Source organism: Rutilus rutilus, assembly GCF_951802725.1.
Source record: "Rutilus rutilus genome assembly, chromosome: 21".
In the NCBI taxonomy this organism is placed as follows: domain Eukaryota; kingdom Metazoa; phylum Chordata; class Actinopteri; order Cypriniformes; family Leuciscidae; genus Rutilus; species Rutilus rutilus.
In genome coordinates this window covers 10,656,355-10,683,391 of record NC_140226.1, presented here as the reverse complement: position 1 = coordinate 10,683,391, position 27,037 = coordinate 10,656,355, and the positions used below count along the sequence as shown (strand labels likewise).

Sequence of the window (27,037 nt, the reverse complement as noted above, 5' to 3'; positions counted from 1 at the left end):
TTTGTAATACATTTGCATAATGCCAGCCTATGGTCTTCATTGGCTGCCCCCGAACGACATTTCCTCTGACCCGCCCACAAACACTATAGTTGTAGCTGAGGCCTGGATGAGTTTGGTTTGTGTTGTCGACTTTACATGCACTTCTAAAGAATGAAGACTCACGCTGGAATTCATACAGTAAAACCGACACCATCATTACGGTTCATTTCACTGCGTAACAACAAGTGCTGAGAAAGATCCGGAGCTGGAATTCGGATATATGGCCGTTTCTTTTTCAAGACCAATCCACAACAGACTGGGAATTCTGACCAATCAGAGCAGAGTAGGCTCTCGGAGAGGAGGGGTATAGAAAGACCGGATCCTTTGATTGAACAGTCTCAGACACTGTGAGAAAAGCGGTGATGCTGCAATGTATATTTTTGACCTTGGATACATGTAAATATTACCCTGGTAATCCAGAGTTCTCGCGAGAGCACAAGTTGAATTTGCTCAGCGAGTTACTCTGGTGTCGAGTGATGATGCTCATTAAATATGCCCCTCGAGCTGCACCAATCACATCGGGTTATCTGATATAGGCGGAGGCGAGCTAAACAGATGACAACAGCGCTGTGACGTCAAAGTCATTAATAAACATTGAAGATGGCTATGGATGAACACCAGTTGTTTGAAACGGCTTTGGTCGCTACAATGAACGAGTTAGACTTGGCTTTTTATCTAAAACAGGAACAGAAGACGCCGCTCGAATCGTTCCTTTGCAAGAAGGACGTTTTTGCTGTTTTGCCGACCGGATACGGCAAGAGTCTAATCTACCAGTTAGCTCCGCTGGTAGCTAAGCGTATGGGGTTTATTGTTGTGATTGGTCGTAGTGTTATCCAATTGCGTGCAGTGAGATTTTCAAATGCATTGTTGGTGCCGCCCCTCGAGCTGGCCGATTTTCATTAGTCGACGGCAGACCATTAATCTTTCAGATTTAGGTCTGGATTTCCAGGCTATCCAAACCAGACCTCCAAAACTAAATTTGGAACCTATAAAAAAGCATAATGGGGGCACTTTAATTGTTTTTGGGTGTATTGTACACTTACTTGTGTTTGATAAGCTTCCAGAGCTTTGTTATAGCAGCCCACTTTACAGTAAAGATCTCCCAACTGCTCTGACAGATCCATGGCCTCATGGGAAAACTTATCCGTCACTTCTGCTGCCGTCTGCTCCAGCTGACAGCCACGGATCGCTGCATCAGACACATGGTCAGTCAAACGCTATGCTAATACTGTCATGAGAAGCCACAGAGCTTTAATTTAGCATCTTCTAACTGAAAAATCAGCATTCAGCCACAAGCTGTGCAGCTTTAAGAGACAAACCTCTGTTAGATCTCTTGATCTGGCAAAATCGCTCACAGCTGTTCTTAATCTCACCGTGCTTGAAATCTTTCTTGACGGCCTCACGTTCAGAAGGCTGCTGGGAGCCCAGACAGAACGCTTTCTTCAGAGAACGCCGCGCCGCCGCAAAGTCCCCAAGATGAAGCAATATCTGAACAGGTGCACAGGAAAAAAGAAAAACACCTGTCAAAAATCATTAAAAGGGACGGAAATAACAAACCATGCAGGTACATGTTGATCACATTGCTGTTTGGAGATGCGGTGGGATTATCACCTTGCCGATACTGTGGAAGCACTCGCTCTCACTGAACTTGTCCTTCATTTTGCGGGCACATTCTTTAGACTGCTCAAAACAGCGCATGGCGCGCGAGTGCTGCCCGTTTCGGAAGTGAATGCTGCCCAGGTTGAAGTTGGCACGATACAGATCCTCTAGGAGGTTGTTTTTCCTGGAAGAAAAGGCGTCAGATATCCAAAAAATGGTTTTGTACCAAGACAGACGTAATGAGTTCTCTCTCAACTACAATATTTTAGTTAAGTGTTCAAAACTCAGTATTGCATTCATTTAAAGTTTTATAACATTCTTAACCTAAAAAACAAGGTTGCCCTTATAATGTTGCATGTAAATATTTAAAGTCCCCCGGTAGTCAGTAATAATATATCTTAAAACTCATCTTTGATCACCAAAATGACATATTTAAAAGATTTTTACTGTGAAAAAAGAAATGGCACGGGGGCGGAGCTACAACAGCTCGTGTCCTTTTACCTCACAAACACACACACACACACACACACACACACACACACACGCATTGAAAATGTAAAAAACGTTTAGCCTTTTATGTTCAAACCGGAGTCGGACAATGATGGAGAGACTCAAGAAGAAGTGACAACATGTAGACAACATTTCTGAATGGTTAGTTGATGAATTTATGTAGCTTATGTGTAGTTATCTTCTAGTCATTGATCAGCATATTCTGTCTTGATAATCTATAAATTGTGTTCCCCAGGGGGGGGGGTTTATGTAAATGTTAGGGTTGGTGATGTCACTAACCCTGGAGGAATAACCCTTAAAAAGTGATTTCTTTAAAAGCAAATATCTCCCTTTGCTTTGAACTTTGAGCATTGTAACTTTGCAGATGTTGTTTATGCTCAAACAGCAGCTTTACACACTAACTAAAGTTAGAAAAGTGAAATCATAATCAACCACCCCTTTAAAGCATATTAAAAACAACACATAGACATATAAACAACATTAAAAGTTTGATTTTCACCACAGGGGGACTTTAAAATAACTATTATTATTATTTAATTATATAAACGCTAAATTTAAATTATTTTGAGATTCAGTGATTTGACAAACACAACATTTCATCGTACAAACTTGTTACTTTGTTTGTTGGTTTATATTTTAACGCCATGCCAGCTACCATGGCTTTTTCATGGGAAGAAACCGGTTAAATTGTAGCAAAAAATTCCACACAAAATTTTTTTTTAAACTAAATCTGTTGTTGCTTAGTAAAAAGAGAGAATTGGTAAAGGTTCTGAAATAAAAAAGAACAGCATTTATTTGAAATAGAAATTTTTTGTAACATTATAAATGTCTTTACTTTCACTTTTGATGAATTTAGTGTTCTTGCTGAATAAAAGCATTTGGTGTATCACGGTCTCCATACAAATTCCACAAAGCATTGATAATAATAATAATAAATGTTTCTTGAGCAGCAAATTATCATATTAGAATGATTTCTGAAGGATTATGTGACACTGAAGACTGGAGTAATGATGCTGAAAACTCAGCTTTGCATCACAGGAATAAATATATTTAATTAGAAAACAGTTATTTTAAATTGTAATAATTCACAATCCTACTTGTTTTGTTTTTTTTACTGTATTTTAAAATAAATGCAGCCTTAGAGATCTTTCAAAAACATTAAAAAAAATATGAACCTTAATTATTCCAAACCTTTTCCCCATTTTTGTTTGTTTATAGACAAACGTTTTCTTACTCTGCGATGTAGATGCTCTGTCGTATGAGGTCGCTGCAGCGTTGCGGTTCCTTCATGCCATCATACACACAGCCCAGATTCAGCAGGAGACGGGCCTTCATCTCACTGAGCTCTCGCGGCGACACTGTACCTGCAGAAACAGGGACAAACAACTGGTTATACAGTATACAATGTTTTTGTTTTTAGGAAACATTGCAGATTATCACATTTCTAGTAGTATGTCATTCTGAGCAGGTTAACCATGTCATTTTGAATATCTAAAATAATTTTTTAACCTTCTAGGCGCTCATCTACAATGGCCAAACTCTTCATGAACGCATCTTCAGCATGCTTCAAGCTGTCCCGTGAATGGTCCGAGTCAAAGAGGAAGAGGTATGTTCTTCCAATAGTGGCCAGTGCCCTCTGCTCCTCTGCTGCATCATGCACAGATCGAGCCAGATTCAGATGAAGCCTCTGGTGCTGAGAGAGAGAGAGAGAGAGAGAGAGAGAGAGAGAGTGATGTGTGAATGACTGCACTCCATGCACTGACTACCCTTCTAGCTAGTGTGTATTTGCAAACCTTCAGAGCAGCTTCAATGTTCCCCAGTTCTGCATAGCACTCTCCAATCTTCCTATTGGCTACAGCAGATCCAATCACATCGTGCAAAATCTCAGAGAGCGCCAATTCCTGCCGATGCTCCTCAATAGCAGCTCGATAGTCACCTAGACGAAACACGTGCCGGACTGATTATCACATAATACATTCAAACAACGAGCATCTGTCACAATAATGGTCCTCATAATCATAATGATGACAGCTCAGAGAGCAAACCTTCTAGGGTTTGAACCTACAGCTCTGAGCCCAGACTAGTCCACTTTTATTCTAAAGTCTCTTAAGGGCTTCATTGTCTGTTTTACCTGTTTTAGCGTAAACTTCCCCCAGCTGATTGCACAGACTGGCTTCCTCTTTCAGGTTATTGCTGCTCTGGGCTTTACTCTTGGCCTTCTGTAGTACTGCAAACACATGAAATTAATAATGATAATTTATTATATGCATTCTGTATTATATGCATGTGTGTATGTGTAAAAACAGTCTATACTACATCATAATTTAAGTTTAAATCATAAGTTTAAATAAATAACTAATATTATATATATATATATATATATATATATATATATATATGCATCTTGTATTATATATCATATATTAAACTAACATTATACTAAACCATAATTATTAAAATAAACAAATACATAATAAATAAATAACTATATATTATAGTAAGTGTATATAACTTACATGCACGCTCACACACACATACATACATATATATACATATATATATATATATATATATATATATATATAATTAAACTCTAGTACATAAAATACAAGTCATTACATTAAAGAAATATATGTATAAATTGTATATATACATAACGTTACACATTTCTAACTGACATGTAACGTTACATAATGTAAACAAACAAAAATAGCAAACTAATAAATACGTGGATGGTGTGGTTTACATTAAAATAATTTTTTTCATTAGAATTGACTTACATATGACAATAAATCACAGATCTTAAAACAATGGACAGAAATAATATTATTGATGATTTTATAGGTAATAACTTACTCTTGATTTCTTTTGTAGACGTCATCCTGTCCATTTACCAGGACCTCTACAGCGGATTACTACAAAGTTACGCGCATCTAATGAATAACCAACACTACCCGCGCGCGAACAGCTGTAATACTATAAATCACGTCCTCACTGATTGCTTTATATCGGATTTAAAGCTGATCAATACTTATGATCGTCTATTTTCATTTATGTGTTGATTCTTTCAAAGCGGCGCGCCAAAGCTCACGGTACGGAAACATTGAGAGAAGCTGATTGGCTACTGCAGGTGACGTCAGGAGTCTCCCACAATTCTCTTTCTGAAAATGTCCAAACCGAGTGGCCATCTTGATAAGGACATTGTCATTCAGTTTTTTTTTAGTTAAATGTTTATTAAAAAGCCAAATAGGCCGATGAATTACACGTATAAGGTAAGAAATCTGTTCTTTCCTTTTATTCTGATTACCAGTAGTCTCAACAATATTTACTGAATATCATAAAATACTAAAACCAAGTTTATTTGAGAGGAACAGGTGTTACTATTATCAATTAATGGGACTAAAGTGTCGATACTCATGTATTTCATTTTCCTTCTTCTTAGAAGTGTTTTTATGATTATAAAATCATGTTTTTAAGCTTATAGTTTTGGGGTTAAATTTGGGGGAACATATATACATAACATACCTTTAATATTTATATTAAACGTATTTAAATTACAAATAAAATTACACTGGGCTTGCAAAATTATACTAGTTACAAGTACAGTAGTGTTCAAAAGTGATGTCCGAAGGGAATATTTGCACAATATTGGCGTTTAATGACACTAAAAGGCTCCATTAAATAATCAAAATATGAGGAGTATGTTATTGGGAAGAAGAATACACTAAACTTGGTTAAGGTATTAAAATGACAAAATTATTTGACAAGAAAGGCTAACTCCAGCATATAATTAAATATGGGTTTTACTGAATTATGCAAAAAAGGCATAGAAAAACAAAAAGCTCACGGGGGGGGGAAGTTAAAAGTTATTAATATTTTGTTGGTTCTCCCTTGTTTTGATTTCAGCAGCCATTCTCATGGGTATTGGCTCACCAAACTTTGCGCATATGTCATGCTTAACTTTTTTTTTTTCAATCCTCCTTAAGTTCTTCCCAAAGTTAAGCTTCATTGAAAGACGTGCTTTTCTAAAGGTTTTCAATGGCTTTAAGGCCAGGAGACTGAGGAGGCCACTTGAAGACTTCAAAATGCTGAGCATGGACACTTTCATTGCATGCAACTTTGTTCATGCGCTGTGTTTGAGATCGTTATAAAGCTGGAAAATACACATTTGATCTCCACTATTTGGTTAGATTGTGTTCAGCAGATATTGGTCCATTTTCAAAGTGCCAGCTACTTTGTAGATCCTTCCAAGACCTGCTGCAGTGCAGACATGCGTCCCCAATAAAATATTAAAGAAGCAGACAATTTTCCTAGGACATCACTTTGTAAACAGTTGTTTCAGTTATGAAAAAACACGACACTGACTTTGAACAGATTTGAAATTTATTGAAGACTTTTAAAAGCCAAGCCATCCCAAATGTTCACAATACTGTATCTGGATAATCACCTGTTGCATTGACATTTGCTAAATTATTGCACTTTTGTTTAATTTGAAAACCTGCATTCTTTTAAAATTTAAATAAAAATCACGAGCTTATTTATGCACCAGAAACAGAAAAGCCTGTGAGTGTACTTTCCAATAAAAAGTGTGTAAAACAAAACCACGTTCACATTTTGTACATATCACCCATTAGCAATAAATATCAGCTCTACAAACAACTGTACAGTTTGTTTATTCTCATGATTTCATTAAAGGAAAAAAGAAATCATCTAGTTAGAGTCTGTCAACTCTTGTAGGAAGTCCAGCACAATTGGAGCATAAGAAAGGCACTGCTGGTGAGGGTTATAGTTCACATTTTTATACCAGGTCACTTTCCAAAACTAGCTGAAACCTTTTTTTATAACATTGTGTAAAAGCCTGATTGTTTTAACTCCAAACTGCCGCATGCTTGGCATTAATGAGGCCAGGAAGCTAAAGAGTCCTTGCTCAAACCAGTTGGATTTGATTCTCAAGATGATGATCTTGCTTCATCACTTCCTGTGGGAGGGTTTAGCTGATCCAGCAGCTCCAAGAAAAGGGAAACCCGCTGGGTGAGCGGGACGGACTTTTCAGCCCGTAGAAGGCAAGAATATACGTTCTTGTAGATCTTCACCTGCTCCTCTTCTTTACCACTGCATATGAAAACACAAAACCATCACACACAATAATTTATTATTTCTATTTATTTCTGTATGATCTGTTGCAGTGATTTTATCATTGACTAAAAAATATATAAAGAATTGTAAAAAAAAAAAAAAAAAAAGGAATAAATTAAATGATCAGAAATTAAATATTAAAAAATGTAAAACTTTTATTTCAGTTAGTTCCAAAGGAAAAAGTTCTTATTTTCATTTAAAGTTAAAGTACTGAAATGACTAAAATTGAAATAATTTTTTTTTATAAATTAAACAGACATAAAAAAACCGCATAAAACCGACTAAACAAAAAAATGACTAAATAAGTAATATTAAAAACTAATTCAAAATATTAACAGACACTAAGATAGTAATGATAATAAAACAACACTGATCTGTAGCATAAATTGAGATGGAATATGGTACTTGAGTATGTATCTTTTTGTATCCCTCACCTGAGTTTACGTTTGCTTGCAGTGCTGAGTTTAATCAGTTGAAGCAACAGGAAGGAGAAACTGGGCTCGAAGACGCCAATTAACTTCACCACCTCTTCTGTGTTCAGCTCAGAGGAGGAAGAGCTGTCTGAAGCCTCATGGAGTTCTTCAGGTTTGTCAGAGTCCTCTGCCGTCAATACCTGTCAACATACGTCACACAAGAGCGCAAAGAGAACAATTATTATTATTTATAATAAAAATTATAATTATAATACAAATGAAAATCTTTAAATAATAATAATGTTAATAAAATACACCTTTATCCAAAGGGAATTACAAATAATAGTAAATATAATAATCATTAATTAATAATAATAATACTTTCATCTAAGGGACTAGATATTATTGTTATTATAGTAATGATAATAAATATTAACAATCTTCAAGTAATAATCTTAATATTAAACACTTATCTAATGAACTTACAAAGAAATTATTATTAATAAACATACATATACTGTACATACATATACATACACATACATATACATACACATATATATATATATATATATATATATACACACACACACACACACATACATATATATATCCCTATTAATAGGGCTGTCAAGAAATTAAATGTGTAAATTACATGATGTGTTGATTAATTAATCGAATTAATTGCAAATTAATCACACATCAATTTTGGCTAAGAAATTACTCCCCAAAACTCATTATTGTGTTAGACGATAAAAGCATTGATTAGACATTAGAAAAAGTAGCTTTAGAAAGAAAGATTCTATCATGTGATAGACTGGATGTCACATGTGACACTGAAGACTGGAGTAATGATCACAGCTTTGCATCACAGGAATAAAACATTTTTTTTAAAGTATATTCAAATAGAAAACTATTATTTTAAGTTGTAATAATATTTCACAATATTACTGTTTTTTTTTTTTTTCTGTTTTTTTGATCAAATAAATGCAGGCTTGATGAGCAGAAGAAACTTCTTTCAAAAACATTAAAAATAGTAATAAACTTTTGACCGGTACTGTAGATTTTATTACGCATAAACTAAACCATAATAGTAATTAACCATCTTAATATCAGAAACTTTTATCCATGTATTTCCAAATGAGTAATAATACTACCAATAATTTGTGTGTATGTTTGTGTATATACCTTTTCCTGTTGCTCCAGCAGCTCTTTATGAATGAGTTTGAATGCGTGACGTGTTTCACTCATGATCTCCAGAGCTCCCGTCAAAGTTTTCAGCTTCACGGCGCTGCTGTTCTGACCTGGAACACACAAACACACAAGAGCACATCCAGTCTGAGGTTCGACCTCTTACGGCTGATATTTCCTGCAGTGTACGCTTCTTACCCGCCATGGTGAACTCTGCGAAGGCCACTCTCTCCAGAAGTGTGCGTAGAAGCTCACACGGAGCGTCACTCAGACTTACAAAGAGCCGCACAGCCTTACTGTAATGCTGCTCTGCCAGAGCTTTGTGCTGTTTACGAACGCTTTCGTCTCCAACCTGAGAGACAGAGAGAGAAATGGGAGGAACGGTCCATGTGGGAACATGTATTGTGTGCTGAAGACCCGTGATTGATGATGATGATGATGTTGTACCTGGTTGCGGTAACAGCTGTGGTACATTGAAGCCAGTCTATGGTGGATGGTGGCAGCTCTGTACTGGTAGAGCGGCTGGCGAGCGGACTCCGTGTGCAGGTCGCAGTACCTCAGAGACTTCATCATGGTCTCTGTGACTTCCCTCTCGATCTGAAACGCGTAATGCGTTCATGCTCATGTCAAGTGGATTTCATTATTTCTTCACAGCAGTGTGTACAGACTAAATAATGTGTGTGTGTTGTACCTGTTCCTGTGCTTTACGGGATAGCGGAGCGTAGTCCTGGAGGAGTGTGGCCAGCGTGAAATACGTAGTAGAGAGTTCCCAGTTCACAGAGTCCCAGACGGCTGAGTGACTCTCCCTGCAGCCCAGAGACTTCAGCGCCCTCTGGTAATAATCTATCGCCTATTGAGGGACACAGAGAGAGAGAGAGATTCCTTTTTAAAAATGTTCTTTGTCTAATAATGGATGATTTATTACATTTACATTAATTCATTTAGCAGACATTTTTATTATTTAAAGGTACTTGAAATTATAAATTATTTTGATTATTATTCTTAATATAAGACATTTTTATCCAAGTGATGTACAAATGAGAAATTATTATTATTAACAATCTTAATATAAGACACTCACTTTTTATCCATCTATAAGATAAATTATAAAAAAATTTCATTTGTAGGTGGATGAAAGTAGATAAGTGTCTTATATTACGATTATTGTATTACGATTAATATGTATTATTAGTCTTACTTTTATAATATTTTATTAAAAATCTTAATATAATAATCTTAACAATACATTTATTCAAGGGATATACAAACAAGAAGTTTTTATTATTATTAATAATAAAAAAAATGAACGATCTTAATATAATATAAGACACTTATATCCACTTTTTATAAAGTAGATGAAAGTTTTATGTAAATAAGCAAAAAATATTATATTATATTAAGATGATACATTTTTAATAGTATTTATATTATTATAATATTATATAAATGTATGTGTGTGTGTGTGTGTATATATATATATTTTTGTGTGTATATATATATATATATATATATATATGTATATAGATGTGTGTGTGTGTGTATATATATATATATATATACACACACACACACACACACACACACATCTATATACATACATATATACATACATACATACATATATATACACACACACACACACACACACACACATCTATATATATATATATATATATATATATATATATATATATATATATATATATATATACATATATAAATACATATACATATATATACACACACACACACACACACTCACACACTCACACACTCACACACTCACACACTCAAGCCGTCTCATGCTTTTTTCTTTTTTCTTTAAGCCATCATGTGAATTGTTCTAGGCTGTATGTGTGTCTAACCTTGTTGTAGTAGAGAGCCTCTTCAGGTGAGAACTCCCCGCGTCTTTGCTCTGATGTCACGACGCAGTGAGCCTGAGCGCAGATACGCATGAGTCGGCCGATGTTACACAGCAGCAGGGCTGTGTTTATGGAGTCTGAAATCATATTAAAATCCTGCATGCCCTTCTCAAAACATGAAAAACTCTTCTTCCACAGCTCCTGCTCGGCCACGCTCACACTCCTGCGCACTGGAGGAAGAAAAAGCTCTACTTCACACACAACTCTCGGTCAAAAGTTTGTTATTTAAATCTAATAGCAAACAAAGAAGCATTCACCTCCTTCTTTCTCTGCCTGCATGGCCGCAGCCTGGTTCATGTAGAAGACGCCTATCTCGTTGCGGATGTTACCAAGCCGTTTCAGAACCTGACCCAGCTGCTCCTGTCCCAGATCCTTCAGAACTCCTGAGGTCAAAAGGTCATGGGCGGCCTCATAACACTTGCTGCTGACGATCAGCTGGTACTCTGGGTCTGGGGCCAGATCAGTGGCCATGCTAAAGGCTGAGAGAGGAAAGAGAAATTTCAGGTCAGTTAATGTCAATATTCAAATATTACAGACAATAACACCGTCTCTTCCAGGAGTTTCAGTATCCCATCCACCCCCTGGGCACAATGAAATCTCATTGTTCCAAAATCCCGCTTCACATTAATAACGATTCCATTAATAACAGCAGCTGTAATTATAATTCACAGCATATTATGATCTTTTCAGTGCAGAGAGTGTGTGATCTAGCGTTCAGACCTTGACAGGAGCTCTCGCGGTGCAGGCAGTGGAGGATCTCCTGGTCTTCTTTAGTCTGGTAGCTGTACTCCTCCAGATACGCGGCTCTGTTTGAGGCATTCTGGGCCAACATGAGCTGAACATCTCCACAGAGAGACAGACACTGACAGTGGAACAGAAGCACCTGGGGGTGGAGACAACCACTGATGGAGCAGTACGCGTCTACAGAGAGAGAAAGTGTATATAGATCAGCTTTGAACGGCTCTAGATAAGCTGCTTAATTACACTCTTTAAAATATATATTTTTTAATTTAAAGGTTTAAAGAGAACATATGCACATGCATAGCCTATACACTACCATTCAAAAGTTTGGGATCGCAGCAAAATTTAAAATACAAATATTTAAAATAAAAGTTTTCTACTTGAATATATTTCAAAATGTAATTTATTCCTGTGATGCAAGTTTCTGACAGTACTGAAAGCCGCATGTTCTTACCGTGGCACTGCAGAGCCAGTTTGATGTAGCGCAGTGCCCGGCCATGCTTCAGCAGGTTGCTTGCAGCATCTGACAGGACGTAGTACGCTCTAGACGCTTTCAGGAACAGCTGCTGTTTTATTCGATGCTGCCATGTGCCCGGTAACATCCCGGAGCGCGTCGGCATCTTCAGTTCCTTGTTACACGGGCCGACTGCGTAACCAAGATGACGAGTAATTCTGTTAAGTGATCAAATAGTGGGAAATAATTGAGTTTCTGAGTTGATGAAGGGATGGGATTACTGACCTCTGTCCAGCAGTAGAGCAATCTCTTTTTCCACGTCTCCAGCTCCATTCTGACTTCTCTCCTCGTATTTTAGAGGGATGGGTGTGCTGGGGTCGGCCGCAGGAAGGTCACTCTCTTTCTTTATGCTGTTGTCCACTGCTTTTAAACCCTACACACAGAAAATGTAAAGATTTACTTTGACAGACAGCAAGACAGACAGAGACAGAAAGACAGAACAATAAATAGAACGATAGACAGACAGACAAATACATGGATCAAATGATGGACAGAAGGATAGAAAGAATGGTAGACAGTTAGATAGCACGACAGACAGACACATACATACATACATACAAACAATGGTAGACAGCAAAGCAGATAGAAAGATAGATAGATGGACGGACGGACAAACAGAAAAACAGAACAATCGACAGAATGATCAACAGAACAATAGATAGACAGATTGATAGACGACAAATAAATAGATCAAATGAAGGACAGAATGATAGATTGAATGGTAGACAGAGATAGCATAACAAACACAGACAGACAGACAGATACATACAATAGTAAACAGCAAAGCAGACAGACAGACAGATAGATAGATAGATAGTCATAGACATCCATAAAGGAAGTACTTCACAATGGTAGTGAACAAAGTTCCATTCTCTGTCCATGGAACTGAAAAAAGAAAATGAAAACAAATAATAATCTAGTGTTCTCACTTTCAGAATGTAGCTGAGAACCAGTCGGCACTTCTCCTCCTTGTCTTGTGACACAGGAAATGCACAGTTGGGCTGGAAGGGAAGAGGAGTGTGGAGTCAGAACATTGTTAACATAATGCTAATGTAAATTCATTAAGCAAATTTGTGCAAGGTGTAAAATGACCCTAAACGAACTGTTTTAACTTCTAATCTTCAGACAGCTTATATTCCATAATATCTAACCACAAAAAGATCTCCTACTCTGATCTGATGTGTGCTCTTGTATTTCTCTGGAACTGACAGCTCCCAGACAGACTTGATGACGGCCACAGCTTTAGAGTCGTCCTGTGGCTCAGAGGAGGTCCTGTAGGAGCAGCTCTCGTCTTCATCATCATCATCATCATCATCCTCCTCCTCTTCATCACTGTAGCTGTCTTCAGATCCCCCGCCCCTCAGTGACTCCCCGTTCCCCTCGTCTTCACTCACATCGTCCAGCTGGAACAGCTCCGCCAGCATGTAGTGAGCAGACGCGATGATCTACACCAGCAAACAGAAGGAAACGGTCAGACATCATGCACATCGACACAGGAAATATAATGAAGCTTCATACCTGTGGATGTCTCTCCTCATCCAGCAGTTTAGCACAGTTGAGCAACAGAGTTCGGATGGTCCCATAGTTCTTCCTGTTTTGGCTCTTCTTTAACATCATGTTGCTGGCCACTCTGTTGTAAAAAAACACCAGATTCATCTCTGATACTGACTGGGAAAATTAGGCAATGGAAAAGGAATATGAGAAAAGTAGATATGAAGGTAAATCATACTTGTATAGAAGCACCGCTACAGGAAGCGTGAAGGGATTCTGGCATTTCTCTTCTGCCGCCTCCTCACACAGAGTAGTGAGGTCATACAGCTTCACGATGTCACTTCCGCTAGCTGGATGGAGAAACAGACAGGCATTTGTTTATTTATTGTTAACCATCTATATATACACATATATATATATATATATACACATACATATACACACACACACACACACACACACACATACACACATATATATATATATACTGTATATATATATATATATACACATATATGTGTGTGTGTGTGTGTGTGTGTGTGTGTGTGTGTGTGTGTGTGTGTGTGTGTGTGTGTGTAAAATCAAGAACATAGGCCACCCACCCTTAAAGAGCCAGTACGTGTGTCCTTCTTTGGTACAGTTGGATTTCAGGAATGACAGGATATTCTGTGCAATGTCTTTCACAACCCGCGTTGAGAACGTTGAATTTTCCAAATCTGGGATGTCCTCTGTCTTTATCATTTCATATTTCTATAAAGGAGAGTTGAACCATTAGGAAAATGAACATTAGTGTAAATCAATATGTGCAAAACTAACAGATGGATTTAATAATCACCAAATCATCTTACCTGCACAATGCCATTGACGTGAAAGCACATGACCAGCTCCGGTACATTACACATCAAATTATCCAGCCAGTAATCAATTCCTGTGAGAACGTTGATTGGTTTGTTGTTGTCCCTGTTGAGACAAAGCAAAATCAGGATATTTAAACATAGGGATAGTGTATAGTATACACAACCGTTCAAAAGTCTGGGGTCGGTAAGATTTAAAAAAATATTTTTTTGAAAGAAGTCTCTTATTCTCACCAAGGCTGCATTATATGTTAAAAAATATAGTAATAAATACAGATAAAAATGTTATTTATCTCTGTGATGCAAAGCTGAATTTTCAGCATCATTACTCCAGTCTTCAGTGTCACATGATCCTTCAGAAATCATTCTAATATGCTGATTTGCTGCTCAAGAAACATTTATTATTATCATCAATGCTGAAAACAGTTGTGCTGCTTAATATATTTGTGTAAACTATGATACCTTTTTTCTAGGATTCATTGATGAATAGAAAGTTTTCATATTTTTTTGTCATTTTTAATCAATTTATTGCATTCTTGTTGAATAAAAGTATTAAAGAAACTTGTGAACGGTAGTGTATATGGAGGGTTTAGCATTGAAATGTAATTCATTTGTAAATAATTCATAACCAGATAAATATATCCTAAAAATATATGAGATGACACAAAAAAAAACATATCTAGGACACTAACCTGAGCCGTAAACTGACTGCTGGGTAGCGACCACCTCCAAATATGGGCATATTTGATCCCACAAGCATGTGGATGTCCTCAAATGTCCATAAAATGTTCCGGACAAAGTCATTCCTCAAACCCTGAGAGAGAAAAATGCCAGCTCAAAATACAAATAGATATATATTGTGCTGTACAATGTAATTGTGATTTACTTATCAATTGAGTAAAAAAAATATATATATAAAGTAAATCATTTTTAAAAAGTATATGTATTTAGTAAAAGTGAAATTAAATGTTTACAAAAAAAAAGTAAATATGGGAATAATGAACCTGTGAAGGGTGATGTAAATAGGAGGAGTAGATTTTTTGTCATAAAGGCACAATTTGTGGGTCCACGATTTGACTTTGGATGTTAGGGAATGTTGGGTAAATACCATTACCTGACTGTTTTCTCCTTCATTGAATAGCGTGGGTAGATTCTGTTCTTTAGGAACTGAAGACACATGACCTAAAGTATATGTATCCACCTGCTCCTGAAAGACACGAGTTGACAGGACGATTCAGCCTAAAACACACTGATAACACATGACATGAGACGTGGAGGAAAGGCTGCCCGAACCTCCTTGGGTATCGCAGACTCCTCTGAATCAGTAGTGGAACTGTTGAAGGTGGCGGGCCAAGACGGTCCATCAGCCGCTGTCCCACAGCCCTCCTCTGCCGCCTGATCTGTATCTGATGGCACAGGCACCGCAGTCCCATCACTGTTAATACTGAAACACAGGAGAGTACCGTGGGTGTAAGTCATGGAAATCAGTGCTTTCGTGAGATGATAACCGTGTAGAAGTCAGTTCTCACCTGTAATAGAGAAACTTTGAGAGGATGGCTTTCTCATTCCAGTGCTCTTTACTTTTTTTCTTTCTCTGCCACTTTTGGTCAATGAGACGCTGGTAAAACTCCTTCAGCCACGTCCAGTCACCAGTCTAGAGGGCGGTTGCAATGTTAGTTTTATTTTATAGAAGTCATCTTAGGATGGCATAAACACTCTTGTCATGAACAGGATAACAATGTTTTACTACTATATAATTCTGTATTTAGCTTTAGGGTTTGGGGAATTGCCACCAGGTGATGCATTTTCTCCTGAACCAAAAAATAGTACGGTAGAGAGAAACAAGGTGACTATTTCCGGTTACCTGTGATGACCTCATAAAGAGTTCCTGAATGTCCAGTTCATCTAGCAGTAGAGTGCTGCCCACTCTGTGCACAGCCATACTGACATGAGACTTACTGTAGGGGATCTTCAGCAACTTCTTGATGTTCTGTAAAAAAAAAAAAAAAAATACATTTATTTGATAAAAAATATAGTAAAAGCAAAAAAAGTGAAATATTTCTACAAATTAAAATGACTGTTTTCTATTTTAATATATTTTAAAATGTAATTTATTCCTGTGATCAAAGCTGCATTTTCAGCATCATTACTCCAGTCTTCAGAGTCACATGATCCTTCAGAAATCATTCTAATATGATTTGATGCTCAATAAACTGATTATATATAAAATAAATTATTATTATCAATGTTGACAACAGCTGTGCTGCTTAATGTTTTTGTGGAAACCGCGATTTAAAAAATTCAGGATTCTTTGATGAACAGAAAATCTTTTGTAACATTATAAATGTCTTTGCTGTCACTATTGATCAATTTAATGCATCCTTGCTGAACAAAGTATTAATTATTTCGTTCCTAAAAATTTTTTTACAACGTGGCCACAAATTATTAAATCCAGGGAACAAATTATTACTCTGTGTGAGTGTAAAAAACGAGAGAATGAATTCTTAATTCATGACCACTATATGTATATGTGTATATGTGTATATATGTATATGTATATGTGTGTGTGTATATATATATATATATATATATATATATATATATATATATATATATATATGAAGAGTTCAGATGCAAAAGCCTCTAAGTGCCATCTGAAATTTTCTTCTAGAAGGATCATTTTTATCAAGCTTGTATATTTAAGTTCAGTAATTTCACTTAAATTACAATTAATAGGTAATTTTCATTGCCATTTAAGTGAAATTACTGAACTTAAATATACAAGCTTGATAAAAATGATCCTTCTAGAAGAAAATTTCAGATGGCACTTAGAGGCTTTTGCATCTGAACGCTTCATATATATATATAAATATATATATATTTGTCTGCATGTCAACTGTACAGTTACATTCTTAACATCATTATACAAAAATATGTAAATGCCATGATCGACCAATCAGAATCAAGTGTTCTAGAAAGCCATTTAATAAGTGAGTTTAATAATTTATTGCTTCATATAAAATAAATTTTATACAAGAAAAGAGTTTGCATTCACAATGATACAGACTCACCTCTGAATCAGACACAACATCAACATCATCACCTATACAGTCGATGAAGTCATACGCCATCCCAAAGCTACAATAAACAAAGAAAACACGAAAAGGCATGGAAAGATCAGCTTCACTAACATTTCAATATGCAAACTCGCATTAAATATAAGGTCCTATTTTATATTAAACCCTGGTTTCACGGACAGGGCTTAGATTGAGCCTGGATTAGGCCTTAATTGGGACATTTAAGTTGCTTTTATAAACGGGCCTTAGAAATAAACATGGTGTAAATCTTGAGACAAAACAATGGCACAGACATATTTTAAGTTATCTCAGTACAAGTTGCTTTCAGTTAAAACAGCTTAAAGTCTGGGACTATCTTAAGCCTTGTCTGTGAAACCAGGGCTAAGTGTCTATAAGATTTAAAATAATAATTTGATACAATGCACTTATCGTATGTTTTTTACATTGTACAATACCTGCATATTATTGCATCTGTAATTCATTTCCATAATGAAATCTATAATTACACTACTGACCCTTTCCTTACCCCTTATTTAACCCTTAAACCTACCAAACCTTACCCATATCTCACTTCAATAGCAGCACAAGTGTCTTGCAATACAACATGAACTGAATAAGTACATTGTTGCACACCAAAAACTGATTTTTATTTATTTATGTAAGTGCACAGTAGTTAAAGACTCCTAATATGAAGTGTGACCAAATAACATGTAGCAGTCATACCTGGAGAAGGGTTTACTTTTCCTGCTGGACCCGAGTACGGTGGTCCCCGCAGGGCCCAGATGAGCGTTCTCTCGCAGCCAGTTTGCTGGTGGCAGCTTGAGGTCGGTCTTCTCCTGCAGTAATGCATAGGAGGTGGGGGGTGGAGCGGCCGAGTACTTCACTACTGCACGACTCTTCACTTCATTGTTGCCCAGACAAATAACCGCCTCCTAGAGAACAAATGACAAAGATTTCAAAGTTAGCACAACTATAAGGTTGCAAGTCACCATTCACCTCAATAGGACTGGACTGATTATGTTACAAACCAGCCACATTTCCATAATAAACAATATGCAACTTAAACACACACACACACGTGATCAGTGCAACTGGACAGTGTGAAATGCAGCAGACTGTCATCTTACTGTGATGACAGTGTTAGATTATGATGTTACAGTAAGTCTGGACCTGTTTGTTGTCTTCAGTGGCAGTGCTGCTGCTGTGATCCTCCTCATGTCCGGGATCTGAGTCTGTCTTCTTATCCTGAGAGCTCATATTCACCACACTCATCCATCCAGGACGACGGTTTACACGAAATCAACGTCCAAAATACACAATCACCGATTCTTTCCCTTATAGACTGTTAGTGATCATAAATCTGCTTTACTAAGTGCACTCATCACATCCACTACAGCACCACACAGCAGACCATGTTGCTTCTTTCATCAAGTCTCTCGCTGTTTTAGCTTAAATATCGATAACACATACATACAGAAGTCCGTCAGAGTAATCGATAACTCTCAGATCACAATTTTTTTTTAAATAAATGATGTTTTCAAGGGAAAATCTATGTCTGTCACCTGGCAGCTTCTCAGTGATCACTCCAAAGTTACTGTACCTCTCACCCGGAAGTAGACGTGACGTCAGCGAAGTCTCTTTCTAGAAAAGAGTGGAAAGATGTAGAAATGCTCTACAAGAGTGTTTTTGACTATAACACTACATATGCCTTTAAACACGGTATTATAAATATGTTATATATTTAGATTATATACGCTATTTATGTAATAAATATTCATCCTACATATCGGTTTATTTGTATTACTTTTTATATATTACATAAACAACACATTTTACGTAAACTTACATATTATTAAAATTACATATTTTTTGTTATGTATTAGCCTATAATAAATTATTATTTGAATCCACGATGTTATCGAAAGTATTGGGCAATAAATCAATTTTCTATATTATTTTTAAGTTACTTATTTTATTACAATGCTATTTTAATCCTCGATATTTCCACATATTGCATGTTAACATGCATATTTATTGTGATTTTGATCATGAATAGCGTGTGTGTTCTGTTGCCATGGTTTCAAAATCACTGCGCTCTCACCTGAGTTCACTTAACAGTTACTGAGTTCGTCAGTCGGTGGCGTTTGGGAATATATAACTTTTAGTTGAGTGTTTATTTTAAATTCATGCAGTGACAATGAATAAAGGAGGCAAGAGATATTTTAATAAGAACCAGAGTGGAAACTGGGTAGGATACCCACACTTTAACTTACCTCTTTACTATGCGTTTGAGCAAATTTTTTACATCGGTCTCGCATATTTCTTTCTTTCTTTCTTTCTTTCTTTCTTTCTTTCTTTCTTTCTTTCTTTCTTTCTTTCTTTCGTTATTCATCTGTCGATTTTGCTGTTTTCCAGTTCGTTCACGCTGGTTTGTCTCAGACTGGATGTGAACAGTCACGTGATCTGAGTACGAGCACAGGTTCAATGTTGACACATGGAGTTCCTCAACCCCTGACTCAAACACAGGATCGATATCCCAAATTATTCATCAATCCTGAAAAGGTTAGTCATTGCTATTAAAATAGAGTGATGTTTTACACTACAATGACCTTCAACAAACTTACTTGCAGATAGCAAATTCTGGAGGAAATGGATTTGTACTGTACTGTACTGTACTCAGTGCCTTGTAATGGATTATGTAAATTAGGCTAATCAGATTCCAAAAATGAAGTAGTTGTACTTTTAATTAGATTTTATTACATTTTAAAGTACTCGTCATTTTATTACATGATTATTACATTGTATTCTCACAATGGCAGTAAATGATTCATAATTTATTTATTCTTCCTACTAGTCCAGTTCTTTTTTATCTTCTAAATTTTCTTTTTTAAAAAGCCTATCTTCCAGGTTTTTGGAATCAAATCAGATCAGCCACTTAAAACTCAGACCCACAGCATTTGATCTCTGGATTTACACAAATAGTTTCACTTTTACGTAACAAGTGTTTTCTCAAAATTGCAACATATGTAATCCGCTCTTCCTGCCAAACAGCCTGTTATTTGAATTATCACTCAGTGAGCCATTTAACCATGTATTACTGTCTTTGGAAGGCTCTTGTCCTTCAAACACATCAAAATGTACAAATTCACATAATTTCATATTTAGGCCTACATACAATTCAGGGATTCCCCAACTTTTTTGTCAGCTGAACATCTTTGACTTAAAGGGTTAGTTCACCCAAAAATGAAAATTCTGTCAGTAATTACTCACCCTCATGTTGTTCCAACCATGTAAGTCTTTCGTTCATCTTCGGAACACAAATTAAGATATTTTTGATGAAATCTGACAGAATTTTGACTCCTCCATAGGCTTCCAGTGTGACCGAAACTCACCGGCCCAGAATAGTTATTAAAACATCGTTAAAATAGTCCAAGTAACTACAGTGGCACTACATTAAGTTTATCATGCGACGAGAATACTTTTTGTGCGCAAAAACAAACAAAAATAACGACTTTTATTCCACTTTTCATTTCCTTCTCTCTGGGCCTCGTAGTGTTTTTGCGCTGCGCGTCTGTGTTGCACGTCATCACGCAACACACACATGACCGGCGTCGGCCAATAGTGAGCCTACGTGGTGACGTGTAACACAGACGCGCTGCGCAAAAACACTACGCAAACCAACTAGACATCCAGAGAGAAGGAAATGAATAGTGGAATAAAGTCGTTATTTTTGTTTGTTTTTGCGCACAAAAAGTATTCTCGTCGCTTGATATACTTAAGATTGAGCCACTGGAGTCACTTGGACTATATTAACGATCTCTTTAATAACTTTTCTGGGCCAGCAAGTTTCGGTCACACTGGAAGCCTATGGAGGAGTGAAACATGGCTCAGATTTCATCAAAAATATCTTAATTTGTGTTCCGAAGATGAACGAAGGTCTTACGCGGTTGGAACAACATGAGGGTGAGTAATTACTGACAGAATTTTAATTTTTGGGTGAACTAACCCTTTAATATACTTGAAGCAAGTCATTAGATTTTATGTTAATAAGTTTGGTCAATTATAATATTGTATATTATCCTATACTCAAATGAATGTGATAAATGAGTTAGGTCAAAGGTAATCTAAAAAGTAGTCCGATTATGTCACCTTAAATGTGTAATGTAATGGATTATTTTTGTCATGTAATTTGGAATCAGTAACCGACTACAATTTGTATCATGCTGATCAATCCAGTCTTTCTGTTGCAGAAAACAATGGGTAGAGAATATCCATTGTCAGCGCATGATAACCGCACAGCACTGCAAAACACCATACATGTGTATGATCGGGTGAGTTCATCATTACTATAAACAGTGCTTCTATCCGTTATCTTTCATGTCTTTATACTCATTTGTGTTTATGTGTGAAGGGTTTAGGCCGTAAGAAATGTCCTGAAGAGCATCGGCAGCATAACACTCATTACTGCCTGTGCCATCATTACGACACCTTGAGTCCGGTTAGTGCAGCACAGTGGGAGAACTCAGCTTATCGGTCCGACTTCCTGCCCAAACAGGAAACAGAGGGCAGAAAGGAGCCAATCAGAAGGCGCTTTCCCAGAGATCACTCGGCGAGGTCTCAGATGAACAGCTCGGCTCAGGCCGGGGAGAGTTTCATGTGGTTTGGAAGGGTCGACTCTAACCAGTACACTCCACTAAGTGTACTAGCAGCCAACAACCACTCCTTTACTCCCTAAATAAGACAATCAGAGAAGATCTGACTGTTTATGACACTAAACATGATGCTCTGGGGGAATTCACTGCAGAGCCATGGGTGGCTCCCCCTCTCTAGATGTAATTTGGGTGTAAGGGGTGGAGCTAGAAGGTCCAACCACACCACAAACCTACCCATAACTCTTTCCCTCCACCCATTAGATCCACAGGGGTGGAGCTGGACGTCTTTGTCTCTGCAGTGAGTAGCACCACTTAGAATTTCCTAGCAAGTGTCATTCTCTGATTTTACCAGCTGAGGTCAGTCTCTTTTTTTGTCTGTCTGTGCCACTCAACTGGCATCACTCAACTTTATATTTGCAGTGTTAAAAATGTTGACGTTTCATTCTGTAAAGAAGAGTATCAGTGTTGAATGCAGCATACCGTATAATAAGAAAAAATAAACATTTTCAACCCAGTCTTATAAAACAGAAACAATATTGCAGGATTTATTATAGTATTATAAATTCAAGTCGTAATCTTTGATAAAAATAACTCCCCTCCCTCTTTCAGTGCTATCTCTTCTCTTCTCTGATGATGTGTTTACTGGCACGAGGGCGGGGCAACCTGTCACTCACATGAGATCCACCAATAGCAAACCATCCAACCCTCCAATTAAATCCCCATGGACAAAATCAAGCCCCGCCCTACATATTTTTCTGTTTGAGAAGCCGTTTCACTCATGTGTCACAATAGGGAAGAAAAGACTATCACAACTTCCATTTTATGCTGACTTTAACCTTGTCTTAGCCTATAAGAATTAAGAATGTTTAATAAAAAATAGCTATTATGTGAGATTACTGATGTCTCTTTTCGCTTATTAAGAGAAATAACAGAAATGCTAAAGAGATCTCCTTTGTAATTTATCTTTCTCATGGGAATATTTGCAATTAAACGGCCGTTTAACGTGGCATCTTACTCACCTGATGTGGTTCAAAGTGAGAAACAGAGGGATTTGTGGGGATGTAAGTGTAAAAAACTCAGTGACGTTTGGGCTAAAGATTAGTATCCTGCCTTTGAAAGAGATTAAACAGCGAGCGGCGTTACATTATCTCAGCTTCAAAGAGAGGCCGTAAGATTGCCATCTTGCATTTGAAACGGCAGCTGTGTTGCTATATGTGCGCACCTGGAAAAGAGCAATGAGGAGAATCCTCTGGGCTTTCCAGATTTCCTATGTGTCCAGATAGCAGAAACACTGGGAGAGATATTGAGGGAATTGCTCTCGTTTTGAACCCCTATTCTGAAATGCAATCCAAGAAAATGACATCTAGTAATTAAGTATTTATTTCTTTGATGGTAATGACGTTTTACACATTACATTTCTTTCATAACCTATTCATGAAAGATAAGACATGTTGCCATGGTGATGATGGCACAGAGAATTCTCTTAACATTGTCTGTTCTGTTAATATTATCTGACTTACTCTGGTTCTGGGCAAACTGATAGCCTTGGTTTTCCAAATGCTAAACATTGATCTTGATATTATTTGTCTCTGTGTTGCTATTTATTGAAAGCTCATTGCAATTCTCTGTTGAAAGACATATTGAAAAATAGATTGCTGGACACAAGCGGATGGATTTGCTGAATTGAATGCAGAATAACCCGGTCGAGATCAAAGAACTGCATCTCATTGAGATTCATCTTTTATTGTACTGCCACTTTAAAGGTCCGTACACACCAATAACCATCTGAGTAGAGTTTAAAAATAGGAAACATTAAAGTTTTCAATATGGTTACGTTTCCACTTAAACAAACCTTTTTGGTTACCATGGGAACTAATGTTTTAACGTCAAAGATTTATGATAGGATAGTCAGATGTCAAGGTACATTAGAATGCATTATGAGTTAATAGAGTAGATTAATCAGCATAAATCATTTCTGAATAAGAGCCTTAACTTAAGGCCATTTCAACCTAATCACTTCATTTCACTGGCCTCATTATAATTAATTTTGCCAGGTAATGAATTAATGAAACAGTCTGGCATGTTTTACACGAGAGGTCAAGACAAATAACGTGGCCCATACCGTTCTCTCTGATGAAATAATTAGTGCATCTTAACACTCTAATTAGCCTTTTTTCCCCAGACAAGTGTAAACAAATGCTTCTATGTAATGCAGAAATTAATTCAGTCCGCTGTTACGTTACAATATACGCGTGTGATCTTCTGTACACTATCAGAAAAAAACGGACTATCACTGGGGTGGTACCCTTTCAAAATGTAGGCTACACCTTTGTACCTATAGTGCATAACTGTAGGCTACATATTGGTTCCTAAATGAACCAAAAATTAAAGTCCCCCTGTAGTCAATATTTTATCCCTTAAAACTCATCTTTGATCACCAAAATGACATATTTAAGCGATTTTTTTCTTAAAAAAAAAAAGTCTTCATGCCTTAAAATAGCTTGAATGTAACTCTACACCTTTGCCTCATTTAGTACTCGCGGTTTTATGAATATGCAAATTAGCCCCGCCCCCCACTCACGCACACCAGCTCGGAGATCTGCTTGTTGACGATCACACGTTGATGTGATTTGTATTTTGTGACGTCAGAAACACTGACGATTTCAAACCGCGTTTTTGAGACTGTCTTTGGTTCACTGCCGTTTTAAGGAGAAAATACTCAGCAATGGTGTTGACTTGTGAATTTACACATGATTTGTCTTAAAGCATATTAAAAACACAACATAGACATATAAACAATATGAAAACCATGATTTTCACCACAGGGGGACTTTAAGTTATCTGGTTGGTTGCTTTAAAATTTTGAGTTCATTGCATTTTTTTTTTTTTTTTTTGAGTTAATACAATGAAGGAGATTGGTTAAAAATATAAACTTATTTTTTCTCTTAAAAAAATGATTATTATTTTTTTTTTTACAATGTACATACCGGTATTAGAACCTTTTAAAAAGGTACCGTCTCTGACAGCTTTTGTTGCATTTTTTTTTCTGAGAGCGTACTTTTGATTTCCATTCATTATTATTCATATGGCATAATCCGGTTATGTTTTCTCCTAGTCGACAGCATCTTTTCCTTGACACTGTTATTGTGAGATATCACTCACTGTCGCCTCTCAGCCGCACATCCTTGTTTTTCAGCTCGGCCATGTGATAACTCTGTCTAACCTTGAGAAATGGCTGCAGGAGACCCGGCACACACCAGAATAAACCTTCTTAGTGATGAAATATTCATTCAAATGAGGTGGAGAGGGCTGCTGCATTAGAATAAGTCATTGTTAAAAGATTGCTCACATCCATAGAGGCGTACAGTGCATCATTGTGAACAGATCAGTCTGAGAGGATGTTATAACACACAGAAAAGCTCAGTGTTCTATGATAAAAGTCAGTACTCTGTGCTGCACCGGTTCACTCAAGTGCGTCTCGCATTTTACAATCACTGAGTCATCACTAGTGAAATGAGGAATGAAAACAGCAGTGGACTCAGCCTCTGGAAAATGTTATTGTGCCACTGAAACAAATGGAAAAAATGAAGTTTTAGCACATTTCACATGTGATGATGTGGTTTCATTTTAGGCTTGTGAGGGTTTTGGGCTTTGTGTTTATAGGCCTTATGTAGCTCCGCCCCTTTTCAGTTTGTATTTCCACTGCATGAAGGTAAGATCTTACAGATTTATGAATAAAGCTTCCCGGTGTACTGGCACATGTCACGACATCCGCTTAAAACATTACAATGTCCATGATAACTCTACAATAAGTAATCAAACTTCACCAGCTAATTATTCTTCGAGAGCGATGCCATAGAAATATACAGAGCTACAGCAAAAAATAGAAATTTAAAGATGGTTGCGCACTTGTTTTTTCTGTCATCTCTCACATTTTTTGTTCATTGATCATTTTAGTTTAAGCAATAAGTGTAACATTTTAGATTAGGGTCCAATTCTCACTATTAACTAGCTATTAACTATGACTTTTGCCTCAATAAGCTCCTAATTGCTGCTAATTAATAGTTAGTAAGGTATTTGTTAAGTTTAGGTATGGAGTAGGATTAAGGGATGTAGAATATGTGTTTTATAAGTACTAATGAACAGACAATATCATAATAATATGCATGCTATTAGTTAAAAGTGAGAATTGGACCCTAAACTAAAGTGTTACAACATAAGTTATGTTGTTCTGACAAAATGCTTGGATTGGAAATAAACATCCTTTTTTAATTTTTTTATTATAAAGGACATTTTGTGTGTTGGAAAGGTTCCATGAATGTTAAAGGTCCTTCATTGGACCACAGATGCCAAAAAAGAGCATTTATAAGTATGAATCTCTATAGACAAGTTAAAGCACATTGAGTTATTTTGATGCATTTAATAAACTACATTCATGTATCCACTTTAAAGGGTTAGTTCACCCAACAATGATTATTTTAATTATCCTGTAATTGAATCACCCTCAAGCCATCCTAGGTGTATATGACTTTCTTCTTTCAGCCGAACACAATCTGAGTTATATCAAAAAAATATCCTGGCTCTTCCAAGCTTTATACTAGGAGTGAATAGAGCCTGAGATTTTGAAGCCCAAAAAAGTGCATAAGTAATCCATTCGGCTCCATGGTATAATTAAAGGCCTTCTGAAGCGAAGCAAAGTGTTTTTGTAAGAAAAGAAAAAATATATATATTTATAATTTTATAAACTATAATCATGTAGCTATGGCTTCCGGTAACGGCCGTACTCGAGTCTAGTTCCGGCGGAATTTTTTATTTTCTTGTGTTCGGCTGAAAGAAGAAAGTCATATAAATTATGGGATAATTGTTATTTTTGGATTAACTATTCCTTTAAGGAAAGT

At 36.6% G+C, this 27,037-nt stretch overlaps 3 protein-coding genes across 3 annotated transcripts in view; 1 reads left to right on the top strand and 2 right to left on the bottom strand.

Annotated features, from left to right (window-relative positions):
* The window catches only part of tonsl (tonsoku-like, DNA repair protein), a 31,128-nt gene extending 25,970 nt beyond the window's left edge, over nt 1–5,158 (bottom strand). Inside the window, exons 1-8 of the mRNA XM_084394089.1 lie at nt 5,005–5,158; nt 4,280–4,375; nt 3,942–4,084; nt 3,658–3,841; nt 3,383–3,512; nt 1,651–1,822; nt 1,413–1,527; nt 1,083–1,228 (exon numbers count right to left, since the gene is read on the bottom strand). Coding sequence (XP_084250215.1) covers nt 1,083–1,228; nt 1,413–1,527; nt 1,651–1,822; nt 3,383–3,512; nt 3,658–3,841; nt 3,942–4,084; nt 4,280–4,375; nt 5,005–5,038 — 1,020 coding nt within the window. The 5' untranslated portion in view covers nt 5,039–5,158. The remainder of the gene's footprint in view (nt 1–1,082; nt 1,229–1,412; nt 1,528–1,650; nt 1,823–3,382; nt 3,513–3,657; nt 3,842–3,941; nt 4,085–4,279; nt 4,376–5,004) is intronic.
* A 1,352-nt stretch (nt 5,159–6,510) lies between these two features.
* Nucleotides 6,511–19,102, bottom strand: edrf1 (erythroid differentiation regulatory factor 1). Its single transcript, XM_084394090.1, has 25 exons — nt 18,658–19,102; nt 18,211–18,419; nt 17,482–17,548; nt 16,275–16,400; nt 15,940–16,064; nt 15,704–15,854; nt 15,525–15,617; nt 15,103–15,224; nt 14,405–14,516; nt 14,159–14,306; nt 13,795–13,906; nt 13,584–13,695; nt 13,235–13,510; nt 12,995–13,066; nt 12,291–12,438; nt 12,006–12,197; nt 11,531–11,731; nt 11,068–11,289; nt 10,754–10,980; nt 9,580–9,738; nt 9,336–9,485; nt 9,087–9,240; nt 8,886–9,001; nt 7,719–7,897; nt 6,511–7,260 (listed from the first exon to the last, which is right to left on the bottom strand). Exons 1-25 carry the CDS (start codon nt 18,757–18,759, stop codon nt 7,098–7,100), a joined length of 3,738 nt encoding a protein of 1,245 aa, XP_084250216.1. The 5' UTR covers nt 18,760–19,102; the 3' UTR covers nt 6,511–7,097.
* A 492-nt stretch (nt 19,103–19,594) lies between these two features.
* tex36 (testis expressed 36) lies at nt 19,595–22,660 on the top strand. The gene is made up of 4 exons (XM_084394115.1): nt 19,595–19,735; nt 19,903–20,049; nt 21,738–21,818; nt 21,899–22,660. The coding sequence occupies exons 1-4, from the start codon at nt 19,685–19,687 to the stop codon at nt 22,220–22,222; spliced, it is 603 nt and encodes a 200-aa protein (XP_084250241.1). The 5' UTR covers nt 19,595–19,684; the 3' UTR covers nt 22,223–22,660.
* The last annotated feature ends 4,377 nt before the right edge of the window (nt 22,661–27,037 follow it).

Excerpts from the sequence above, each read along its gene's own strand:
- edrf1 (XM_084394090.1), bottom strand. The coding sequence starts at position 18,759 with ATGAGTGTGGTGAATATGAGCTCTCAGGATAAGAAGACAGACTCAGAT. Across the intron at positions 15,855-15,939 it reads TCAAAGTTTCTCTATTACAG|TATTAACAGTGATGGGACTG; the intron begins GTGAGAACTGAC and ends CCTGTGTTTCAG. Across the intron at positions 15,225-15,524 it reads ATGAAGGAGAAAACAGTCAG|GGTTTGAGGAATGACTTTGT; the intron begins GTAATGGTATTT and ends TTTCTCTCTCAG.
- tex36 (XM_084394115.1), top strand. The coding sequence starts at position 19,685 with ATGAATAAAGGAGGCAAGAGATATTTTAATAAGAACCAGAGTGGAAAC. Across the intron at positions 20,050-21,737 it reads TATTCATCAATCCTGAAAAG|AAAACAATGGGTAGAGAATA; the intron begins GTTAGTCATTGC and ends TTTCTGTTGCAG. Across the intron at positions 21,819-21,898 it reads CCATACATGTGTATGATCGG|GGTTTAGGCCGTAAGAAATG; the intron begins GTGAGTTCATCA and ends TTATGTGTGAAG.